This window comes from Lontra canadensis, unplaced genomic scaffold (assembly GCF_010015895.1).
Source record: "Lontra canadensis isolate GAN:19392208 unplaced genomic scaffold, GSC_riverotter_1.0 scaffold7, whole genome shotgun sequence".
In the NCBI taxonomy this organism is placed as follows: domain Eukaryota; kingdom Metazoa; phylum Chordata; class Mammalia; order Carnivora; family Mustelidae; genus Lontra; species Lontra canadensis.
In genome coordinates this window covers 26055310-26067375 of record NW_022631001.1, presented here as the reverse complement: position 1 = coordinate 26067375, position 12066 = coordinate 26055310, and the positions used below count along the sequence as shown (strand labels likewise).

The following is a 12066-nucleotide window of genomic DNA, read 5'->3' as shown; positions in this document are numbered from 1 at the left end:
TGTCCTTTGAAGCCCAGTGCAAACCTTGCCTCTGACAGGAGCATTCTGATTCCTGGTCTCTGCACTGAGTCTCTTTAGACACTCACAGTCTTGCCATTCAGCCAGGCTCCAGAGCCAAAGGCCAAACTGAGGCTGGGGGGGCAGCGGTGGGTGGGGGGAGGATAAAGACTACTTCTCCTTGGCCTCATAGCCTTTCCTTGTAACATAAAGAAGAAATGACAATACCAAGTGGTGACTCTGAAGGGCCTTTTGGTATGATGGCCAAAGCTTCGGAACTCATTGCCTAGCAAAGGAAATCAAGTTCTACAGTATCATGGTGAGGTGGTGGTAACCTAATCTGGGGGAGTGCTAGGTCCTTGAAGATGCTAAGAGGGAATGAAGAGACAACAAATGCATGAAAACTTGCCATCAGGACAATGATGGGAGGAGGTGGTACAGGTGGGGGGGCTCTGTGAGGGTGGAGAGTGAAGATGTGAGAATACCTCAGATAATCCAGCCCAACTGGCCAGAAAAATACCCAACCCATTTGACTAAAACCAATTTTGCGATGCACCCCACACTGTGTTGGCCACATCAAGGGCTTTCTTTAGCTTCCTAGAAGGTTATGCTCCAAGCTGTACTAAATAAGGTTGGTGTGCTGGGCAGTGGAGGTGGTTTAACTGTTCCCAAAGGGCAGCGTTGGGGATGCAGAGTGGCCAGACCAGGGCTATCAGACCCCAAAGGGCCAGGTGACTTAGGCCCTACACCACAGCTTCGAGTGAGAAGGACATAATTCCAGCTGTTCCTAACCTAATGTGACAGATGATCCTCTTGCTGGCTCTGTAATTTGGAGGTGGTGTTTTTAGAGCTGGAGTTGTACAGAAGTGGATTGTGTGACTCTGGGCCATAGCACTAGGGATCCCCCAGCTCTCCTCCCCGACTTTCCAATCTGCTCTCAGTTACCTATTCCAGATGATCCCAAAAAGAGGAAGACCAGAGGATGTTCTTCATCGTACCAGCCATTCTCCTTCCTCCGGATCGCTAGGGCCAAACACACAAGATTGGGGGGGAGCAGGGAGAGAGGCAGATAAATCAATGACACAAAAGGCAGGATAATTATCACTAAGTATACAATATGTTTTACTGCTCTGCGCCCACTCAAAGTCCTCACTACCATTAGTGCTGCCTAATCTGATTAGCTGGCAAGGCCCCTAGAGACACCTAATCAGGTTAGCATGGATTTGGAAAGCTGCCCAGAGCAGATTTCGGATAAAGTTTTCCAGGATGAGCACTCAGCGTTGCCAGGGAAACTGAAAGGCGGGTGGACGGTGAATAGAGGGGTAGGGGGCTGGTGAAGGAGAATTCGAGAGGAACTTTAGCTCTTAGATGGCTGGTTACCCATCTACTCACCACTAGTGAGAGACTGAGCCTGCCTCCTATGCAAATGGAAGAGACAGAAGCCCATGGCAGGCCCTGAGGGATCCGGGGTGTGAGCTCTGGACTCATTCCCATTTGGGGAAACCAAGGTCTAGTCTGCTGTCTGAAAGTATAGCCAAATGTACTTTCTGGAATCCAGTCAAGGGTAGTGTAGAGCTCAGGGCACAGATGGGTGAGCCACTCGGTTAGCACTGCCATTAACCATGGCCTCCAGTGAGGAGCAGTGGCTGGGGAGTGAGACAGACATGTACTAGGTTTCCTAAGAGTTCAGCTCTGCTCGAGACAGACCTGACCGCTCTTCTTCAGGAGGAAGTATATAACCAAGGGCTGTGCATTCAAGGTGAGGAAATTAAGTGCCTAGCGACAGAGTGGGAGAATCGGGCTCAGAGGTATCACTCAAGTGGAAGAGCAGGGGGAGGAATGAGGCAGAACCACTAGAAGAAAAAACATTTATTGAACATGCTATCTGCTGCACACAACTGGAAAAACTGTTAACATTTTTTATTACTCGAGACCCACACAAACACCCTGAGAGCAAAAGTCTTATTTTCAATTCTATTCTACTAAATAGGAAACTGAGGCAAGAGATAAAGAGACTTGCCCCAGTCATACAACTAGTAGATTACTAGTTGAGAATAGAATCTCTTCTCTCTCTAAACATTTCTTCTTTTTGCTCATATAGGGTTGCTTTAAACATGAATGGGAACATGGCAGTCAGAGGCAGGAAGGAGATAGAGCACTGTGTAATGTCAGGGTGGTCTGGTTCTCAAGTGTCAGGGGAAGATTAACAAAGGGATATATGCCAGAAGACAAGACCTGGAAAACAAGTCAACTGAGAAAGAGCTGATGGTCTTGGGGGAAAGTACTGGCCAGTTCTGAGGTACAAAGATCATAATGCTATACTGTGTGCTACGATCTTTATGGCTGGGTTCCAGAGAAGTAGCTGCAGAGGTCAGGAAAGGCTTTCTGGAAGAAATGGGACTGATGAGGGATTGTGGAAGCTGGGAAGGATCTGGAGGGCCAAAAGTGGCCAGCATGACACAACTGGGGAGACAGGAATGAACATGAGTAATTGTGGGTGGGGTCAGATTATGGTCTCAAATACCTGCCTTTGTGGCCTCTCTTACCTCAAACTCATATGCTGCTACCTGAAGATCTTTCCAGTTCTGGCCTCAGCAGAAACAGATGGAAGTGCAACCTCTTGGGAGACATCCCCTGAGAATCCTGAGAGGGCCTTAAGAAAACACTCAAGTCCAGCCTCTCCCTTGGGCAAGGTTCCAGATCATCTCTACACTGGCTGACCCAGTCCTATGGAAGGCTTGGCTCTCAGAGGAACCCACCAGCTTCACAGGTACCTGAAGGCTGGGGATGATGAGGGGTAGTCCATCCCTGGCTGAGATGGGAGTCCCCAGTGCCCCTGAGAGAAACAAGAACCCGTGCGTGGCATTTTTGGGGAGGCAGAGATATAAACGGCAAAGGCTAGACTTCTGTGGACACGATGTATAGGTGTGTGTTGAGGGAGGGGTGAGAGAGGGGCATCTGAAAGGAGTCATATTCTTCCAAAAGTTGGATAAACTGAGAATGTAGGTTGGAAAGAAGCTAAGCATGAACTGGGTTCAGGCTTCATGGGGTATCTGGAGGAGGCAGAAGTGGCCAGGCATCACCCAGACAGGTGGCCTGGGGGAAGTGTTTTTCCCCAGGTGTCAGGTACCTGAGGTTCTGATCTTGATCTCTCTTTCAGAAAAGCTTCCCAGCTATTGTGAGCTACATACTGCTGGGCTATGCAGTTCAAAAACACCATGGAGAAGGAGGAATTGGATTATGCCTGCGGCCATCTTTCCCCCTTCTTTTCTAATGATGCACCTGGGAGAGAGCCCTTTATAATGCCAGGCAGACTCCACTGCACAGCTGTCCCTGGCCAATTCTGCCAGACCCGGGGCACGAGTCTGGGGTGGGTTTGATCTGGCCCCCTGTGAAACAGGCGAAATGCCAACCATTAAACAATTATAACTCTGGATATTTCTAATAATATCTGAAGAGAAAAACGACCAAGCAGATGGAGTCCGACAGAATGAAAAATGGAAGCAGCTAGGAAAGACTGAGGAAGGCGAGCCCCCAGGGTGTGTGGCTGGCAGGGTGGCTGATGACCATGGCTGGGAGCCCTGAGGGTTCTGTCAGGCTGGGGCAGAGACTGTGAAGGGCTGCTGGAGACGTGGCCATAGGTGCTGATGTTCTTACCGTGGACCAGCAAATGCAACAACTTCTTCTGCTAGCACTTTTCAGTCTATCAAAAACTTCCATAGACATAACTTCATTTGAGCCTCATTATGAATCTACAAAGCAAGCAGGGCAGGGAATTTTATCCCCCCCCCCACTTTTATTAAGTTTACTTTTTAGTAATCTCAACACCCAACGTGGGGCTCGAACTCACGACGCTCAGATCAAGAGCTGTGTGCTCTTCCGATTGAGCCAGCCAGGTGTTCCTTGATTCCCTTCTTATAGATGAGGAAATATGTGCAGAGAAGTTAGATAACCTGCTCAGGGTTATACAGGTAAATAAATGAAGGCCCTGGGCTTTACCCACAACTCTGGCTAACTCTTGAGCCTGAACTCATGCTTCAGGAGTTTAAAGAAAGGAGTCAGCCTTCCCGGCCACAGCACCTCCTCATACCCTAGCCTCAGCCAGAAAACTTGTCTTTCTGTAGCCTTTTGGTCTGGCTCATTCAGCCTTTGATACATGGCCTCAGGAGCCCCTGTCCTCCAACTGTTTCCTGACCACAACTCTCTGGGTTCAAGATGGTACCAGGGTCCCCTGAGCAGGCAGCTCAGCCCCTTCCTTGGCCCGTCCCATCTCTGCAAGCTTGCACAGGCCTGGCTGCCTCTCCACAGACTGGGTCAGCACCAGTGCCTCCTTTCTGTGTTCTTTCCCTTAGGAGAATGCCTTCTCCTGGCTGTGCCTACCACTACTGGACCATCTTCAAACTCACAGGCAGCGAACTTCTTGATTAACTCCATGACCCCACCTCTACTCCATTAACTCCCGGGGTCTGGGAGTTGAGCATCTGCTCAGTAGGTTGAGCATCTGCCTTCAGCTTGGGTCTTGATCTCAGGGTCTTGGGATGGAGCCCCAATGTCAGATTCCCTGCTCAGTGGGGGTCTGTCCCTCCCCCTGGCTTGTGCTCTCTCTCAAATTGAATGAATAAAATCTTAAAACAAAAATAAAAACAAAACCTCCTGGGGTCTTTATTCTCTGGCCCACGTCACCTACAGGGTGTTACAGTAGACAGGGTAGGAGTTACAGGATCAAATGTAGAGTCCTGGCTCTGCCACTTTCCAGCTGAGTGGCTTTGAATAAAATATGGATTCCTGTAGAGCCTTGGTTTCTTCAGTTTTAAAACAGGAATAGTCAGATACACGCCAAGCCCCGCACATGTAGATGAAATGAGTCCAGGGTTATAAAGGCACTCTGCACAAGCAGGATAATCAGAAAAGTACAAACCACAGTAGTCCCAGTAGCAGTGGCAGCTGTAGTGGTATGGGACAGATATCTCTTTCATCCTCGTGCTAGTCCTGAGCAGTAGGTACTAGCTCCATTTTACATAGAAGACTGGGGCTCAGTGACAGGCAGTGCAAGGGGTTTCATCCACCTGTGCCTTTGTGTCCTGGAGGAGGATGTGCCCAGGCGTGCCCATAGTGTGTAATCTATGGCAGCAGGTGCTAGGAGCTCCATTTCCTGAGGAACCCTTGGGACTAGCCCAGAGGTGGTTTAATGCTCACTGAATGAATCAATTAATTGTTGGTTTTTCTGGGATCACAAGGAGGAAACAACAAATACTTCGATTTCCATATTACAGAGAAGAAAAGTGAGGCCTGGATCTGAGTCTCTTAATGCTTCCAGTGGTCACTATGACCCATGGTGAAGAAGGCTTCCTCTCTCTTCTTAACCCCTTTCTAGGGAGCCTTCTCCATCTGAGCCAGGTGCTGTGCTAATGTAAGGTCTGTGCCATTTAAGTGAGCGCTGCTGTGCAAACTGTGGCTTCCAAGTGAGATGGGAGCCCTGGGAGAGGTGCGGGAAGAGCCATTCGTGTCCGACTGACATACGCGCCAGGATGATGAGGGGGCACTGCCAGGCAGTGTGGGCATGATGGGACATTCCAGACAGAAAGACCCACCATGTGCAAAACCAAAGCAAGAGGAGACACCTGCCTCCTCCTTCTCCCATGCCAGGCCATTACCTCCATCCAGCTCCAGGTTCTGAGGCTATCTGTGTGGGCTGACTCCTCCTTCTTGAGAAGTTCTAGTGATCTAGTGTGGGAGGTGTTTTTTAACCTAACCTGGAACATGTCTGTACCATGCTTGTGGCACCTCAGGGGAACCAGTCCTTCAGAGGAATTCTTGTGGATGAGTCACCTGAACATCTTTAGCAATCTCCTGTCTATAGCTTGTAGGTTCGGGGAGCACAGCTCAAGAAGTGCTTGCTGGCAAAATGGGTATGGACTGGAGCCTCAGGTTGGGAGGATGAGAGAAGAGTTCTCTTCTTAGTCTCTAAGGATTAGTGCTTCTGAAGGCTTACTATTGCTACTGAGTGGTTAACATGATTAACATAAAAAATGCAAATAGCTTTTGCTGAACAACCCCCACCCCAGGTGTGGGTGGGTGGGTGTGTGTGTGTGTGCGCGTGCACTTCGTAGGAATCACTGGAAAGAAGACTGCCACCCTTCCAGAAAGAGGCTGGGATGAGAATCTGTCGAAGAGAGATTGAATGTCAAGATGGGCTCAGGCTTCATTCACTTGAGTTCAGCAATTTTTTATAGACCTGTGTGCCTAACCCCAGGGAAATGCTGAAAGAAGGTAGTTCCTGACCTTTGGAGAGAGACATTCAAAAAGACGTCCTGTGGTAGGTACAGTGATAAAAGGTGTCCACGGGAAGCCCCAAGAACAGGCCCCGTGTCCCGGAGGAGGGCTAAGAAAGGCTTTCTGGAAAAGGCCTGGGTCCTGAGTTTCTCGACAGGCCAGGGAAGCGCCAGGGTGGTCTGGACAATGAGAATATCTGAAGTGGTACGAGGTAGAATGGGACTGCATGTAGTTTTCTAAATTAATCACAACCACGCCATGACTCAGGAATGGCCTGGACTTATTTCTCAGCTCAGAAATCGGACTCTAAGGGGGGTAGTCCAGAAAGGTGCAGGGCTTGGGCAATTACAGTTTTAGACGGTCAAAAAGGGAAGCAAAGCACAAGATAGCCCACTGTGTGCCACATGGCTGATGCTGAGATTCTGAATTCAGGCCAGAGCCGGGTACGAAGATCAGTTGTGATGGCAGAGCTTTCCTCAGGGAATTCATGGGCTTCAGAGTCAAGTGGAAGCAGGTGCAATGGGTATTGGTGATAAGCCTCTGGTTAGAGGGAGCGTCAGGGAAACTTCCAGGTGGGCAGGCTAACCCAAAGTAGGACTGGGGAATGGCCTATCCACAAGGGTCAAAGGTCAAGTAGTGTGCGTGTTGTTATTAACTATTTCAATACACTCGTGTTCCTAGTATGCTTGTGAGCTACTAAAGGGCAGGCTTACAGCTGCTCCTCTATCCTCAGAGCAAAGAGATGGACAAGGGGCCCAACCAAATTACTTCAGCGAACTACACTACACATCTATTTCAAGCAGAGTGTTGTGCCAGGAACTGGAAAAACAAAATGATTCGGTCATGGTCTCTGCTCTTGGGAGTCTACAATCTATTGCTCCTGAACTGAGTTAGGTTAAGTAAAAACCAGCTAGAGTGTGGGAGATGGGCAGGGCAGGGCAGGGGTGCAGTTGGGAAAGGACCAGAAAAAATGGAATTCCAAGCAGAGGGCAGCAGGGTAGTGTCAAACACAAGCAAATCAACACAGCATGTCCACAGTGGAAGCGGCCAGGTGTACACTCGCTCAGGGAAGGGGGATGGGGTGGCAGCAACAGGGGTGAGCCTTATATACTGGGCCATGGCAGCAAGAGCCACTCAAAGATTTTGAACAGGGCAATTTTCATATTTTACAAAGCTCACTCGAGTTGGGGAGGAGGTGTGATTACAGGGGAAGGAAAGGAGGCAGGGAGACCAGGGAGGAGGCCACTACATGGTTCAAATGGGAGATTCTGAGGTCCTGAGCAAGGGCAGTGGTATTAGAAAAGGAGGGGAGAGGCCAAGTTTGAGACCCATTTAAGAGGCAGAATGCTAGGACCTAATATGTGATGGGCTATAAGGGGTGAGGGAGAGGGAGAAGCTAAGGAATTGTCTAAATTTTTATTCAGGAGACCAGTGAATGGCAATGCCTTTACTGAGACAGAGGAGAGGTGGGCCCGTTGGAGAAGGGGGTGGAGTCTAGCCCTGCATGTGCTAATGAGACAGCTGGTTGCTTTTCTGACAAGAATGGTGGGCACAGAGGCTCTGAGCTCCCAGGAGGTTGGCCCAATGGGCTAGGCATCCTCCCCCTCCCATGCCTAGGAGTAACTGTGGATTCTGGAAGGACTGACTCACTTTCAGTGCCAAGGCTCTGGCCTGTGGTATGTAGGCTAGCCTTGCTTTGGCTCCAGTGACCCTAGAAGACCAGAGAGGCCATGGGGGCCTAAGCTAAGGGGTTGGTACTTTATCTCCTCCATTTGTAAGGCGGTAACTGCGCGCCAGCCTTGCTAGAAGCCCTGCAGCTGGGGATCACACTGATAAATTCACTGTATTACTTTGCACAAATCAATATCCCAGCACTTACCAGGGGTTGATGTGACCGAAATTGGTTTCAGCCAATTCGTGTGGGTAATAAATGGCCATTTATCAAATCAATTCATTCTGCGGCACTTCTCTGGCTGCCCATCCTCATGGTACCCCTGGGGTGCCAGGCTCCACCCAGCCAGTCCCTAGCACATAGCTGATGCTGTCTAGAGGATCTAGAGAGACCTGGCCTACCCCTGTGGATCCGCCTCTCTCTCCTGCACCTGCTTTAGTCTGGAGACCTTGGGCCACTGGCTGCTGCTTGCCCACCACAGATTCTGACCTAGAGAGTACCTCATGCTTCACCTGGTAAGGGAATATTACCTGATCACCATCAGTGTGATCACCAGCCACAGGCCTCTCAGTTGGTGGGCATACAGTTACTACCATACAAATGGAGGAGAGATGCCAACCCCACAGCTCAGGCCCCAATACCTTTTTGTCTTTTCTAAGGTCACTGAGCGAGCAGGGTCAACCTACCTAATACAGGACAAGGCGTAGGGCCTTCCTGATCTGAGGCAGAGTTTGGGTAACAAAATGGAGCTCTGGGTAGAGGGAAGCTCTCAGGGCAGACATTCTGACAGCCCCTCGGAGGTGGGCAGCTGGATCATTTACTCCTGCTCTGGGCCAACGACAAAGAGAGACAAGATGGGTGGTACTTCAGAGGTCAGTGTAAGATCACAAGAAGAGGCCAGCCTGGGGCTGGGACTACGGATCAGTCCTGGCGTGAAGGAAACAACTGTGGGCCTGATCTAAAGAACATGCCCAACCCTAGATGATAAACATCCTGAGGACAGAAACTAGAAAGAGCACGTGCTATATTGTGAGACAGTCGTGTACTTGGTTCCCCAGCTCACAGCTGGGGAAACTGACGCTCAGAGAGGCCGAGTGAGTAGCCCAAGTTGCATGGCTGATAAGTGGCAGAGCTGCTATTGGACCCAGTTTGGTCTAATGCTCTCCATTCAACATCCTCCTCTCCGCTCCCTCCAACTTCTGGGAGCTTTACATTTACTTTAGGGAGAGGCAGGAGGTCACAGACACGGCCTGCTGGTAAAGGACCGTGTAAGAAGCAGAGGGAAGACACTACGATGGCAGTGGCCATGCTGGCCCCTGTGGACAGGAAACTCCAACAGGAGATGCTTTCTGAGCTCTCTGCCCAGGTAATCTCTCTCCCATGAGCAACTCCTCTCTTCAAACCCCCAAGGGCTCCCAGGGTCTCTTCTCCCTCCACCTCAGCCACAGCCTTGGCAAAGAAGTAGGGGGTTGCCACCTGCAAGGTGGAGGCTGAGAGTGGATGTATCCAGACACAAAAGGGCAGACTGGTGTGGTTTGGGTAGTGTACTGGGGTTTGTGTGTTCAGAAAAGCTTTCCTCAGCTCCTATGTGTGGCTGCAGACAGCTTTCTGACCTCTAGCTGGTGACGCAGCTCTAGTCCGTGGGCTCCTTTTATCCGCTGCTCAGGTCAGGCCCCTGATGAAGGGTTCATGACCACTGCATGAGTCTCACTGATGTTTGAGGAGGATGGAGATTAGGCTGGGCTCGCTGTGTCGCAGGGGTGGCTGCCTTCATTTTTCAATTACTACTCTAATTGGTGTCCTAGGGCTGATATGCCGCTCCAGAATGTCCCAGAGGAGCACCACAGTACAGTCTGATGTCTTCTTTTATCAGTGAGCCTCTATTAGGTGCTGTCTTTGGTAGTACTGGACCGCATCTGGTGGAACCAAATACTTGGAGAGAAGGGGTAAGCAACACAAATGGTACCAAGACACTGCAGGGTAGAGGTTTTTAAACTTGAGCTGAGCATCAGAATCACCTGCAGGGCCTGTTATAACACAGACTGCTGGGCTCTACCCCACAGTTTCTGATTCCACAGGTCTGGATGAGGCCTGACATCTGTAATTCCAATGAGGTCCCAGAGGATACTGATGTTGCTGAGACCATTATTTGAGAAACAATGCCTTGGGGGATATCTTGTTTCAGCTGGACACAGGTTACTCTGCCCTTGCCTCATCTGAGGTCACCTTCAGAAAGTCATGCACCTGAGTCACAGACTAGAGGTGAGGCCACCACCTTGAGCAGCACCCTAGTTTTATATTCCTTCTAATGGGGTCTGCATGGGCAGAAAGACAATTAGAGTAGGGGTTATACCAGAGAGGAATCTGGCTCCTAGTATGGGACATAAGAGCTTCTAGGGTTGAGAAGAAGGCACTTACGACTTTTTCAGGGTGTTTTTCCTAAAATCAAGCCAGCTGCTGACAAACTATACTGAAGAGAGGCAGAATTCCAGGCTGGGAGACAAAAGACATAAGTTCTAGTTCTGGCTGAGTTGCAATATTACAAGTGATGGATAAGCTCCTGTTCTCTGGGTCTCAGTCTGCCCACCTGAAAAGTGGGGGTTGGGGACAGTGGACCAGATGAAGATCAGAGTTAGAGCAGAAGAAAGCAGCCTTGAGCAATTATTATAAGTGCTCTATATCTCAGCTTCCTCCTCTGCAATGTGGGGATTTGGGGCACCTGGGTGGATCAGCTGGTCTGCCTTCGGCTCAGGTCATGATCTCAGAGTCTTGGGCTCGAGCCCCGTGTTGGGCTCCTGCTCAGTGGGGAGTCTGCTTCTCCCTCTCCCTCTGCCCCCAACTCGTGCTCTCTCTTCTAAATAAATAAGTAAATAAATAAATAACTTAAAACAAAAGCGGGGGGGGGGGGTTTAATGGTACCAACCTCATGGGGTTGCTGTAAGAATTCAATGAAAATGTATGTGCCAAGCTTAACCCAATGCCTGGCACACAGGAAGTACAATGAATGTTAAGTTGTAACAGCCCCCTCCGCATGGTATGGTGACAGCATACACCTCACTGCAGCAGACCACGAGCCACCCACCCTTTTGCGGTGCTGGCTGGCCCCCTGCTACTCACCAGCACCCACTGTGGCGATGGCACTCTCCTGGCCAATGATGTGCTCCTTCAGCCGCTGCTCCAGGGGAAAGCGGCGCCGCTCCTCAGCCTCACGCTTCCGTTGCTTCTCCTGATACTGTGGGGAGAAAGGGAAGCTGGCTCAGGGGTGCCGGGCCTGGCAGGATCGTTTCATTCCACACTATAACCCAGGGGCAAAGAACACAGGTCTGGGGCTCCAGGGGTCTGGATGCACACTCAGGCTCCTGGCCACTGGAGGCTGCCCCAGTCCTTCCCACTGTCCCCTTGTCTGAGTCCTCACCTCAGGTGGCCATGGCTCAAGAGTCCTGGCTCACCCTGCTAATAAAATAAAGTACTGAGAGTAGATTAACCCTTGACTCTGGAGTCTGACAAAAGGCCTGGGTTTGAATCCCAGCTTTATCACTTACAAGATGTGCTAATTATCTGGAGCAAGTTACTGCCCCTCAGTTTTCTCATTTGTAAACTAGGGATTAAATATGATGATATGCACAATGAGCCGGCATGCGGTGTAAATGCTTAACGGAGGTTCTTTCCTTTCACTTACCCTCTTGAAAATCTTTTTGGTTTTTACTCTCTCTCTCTCTTTAAACATTAAATTCTATGCCCAATGTGGGGCTTGAACTCATGACCCTGAGATCAAGAGTCACACACTCTGCTGACTAAGCCAGCCAGGTGCCCCCAAAATCTTTTTGGCTTTTAAACCAGAGCTATAAACACCCTCCACTTCAAAGATATTGCATTTCAATTAAACACAATTAGTTGGCAATTGCCATGTGTCTGGCCCTGTGTATGCCATGATGGAAATGGTAGGTTGGGGAGAAGGAGGAGGACTGGGACCTAGGGGGCTCTAGCTGCTTCTGAGTGTCTGGTGTGTGTCTCGCCCTTGGCTTGTTGGTCCACTTTAGAAAAGGCAGAAAGAAGGAGGCCTGGGCGTGATCACACTATAAGGGAAGAGAGGAGAGCCAGGTCTGCCCTCAGGGAGCTCTAAG

The 12066-nt window shown here is 50.0% G+C and overlaps 1 protein-coding gene across 3 annotated transcripts in view; it reads right to left on the bottom strand.

The window, feature by feature from the left end:
* Nucleotides 1-12066, bottom strand: part of CLPB (caseinolytic mitochondrial matrix peptidase chaperone subunit B) — a 138226-nt gene that overhangs the window by 14417 nt on the left and 111743 nt on the right. For all 3 annotated transcript variants that reach the window (XM_032853184.1, XM_032853185.1, XM_032853186.1), the window contains 2 exons: nt 11060-11174; nt 943-1020 (listed from right to left, as the gene is read on the bottom strand). In XM_032853184.1, the coding sequence (XP_032709075.1) occupies nt 943-1020; nt 11060-11174 (193 nt within the window). The remainder of the gene's footprint in view (nt 1-942; nt 1021-11059; nt 11175-12066) is intronic.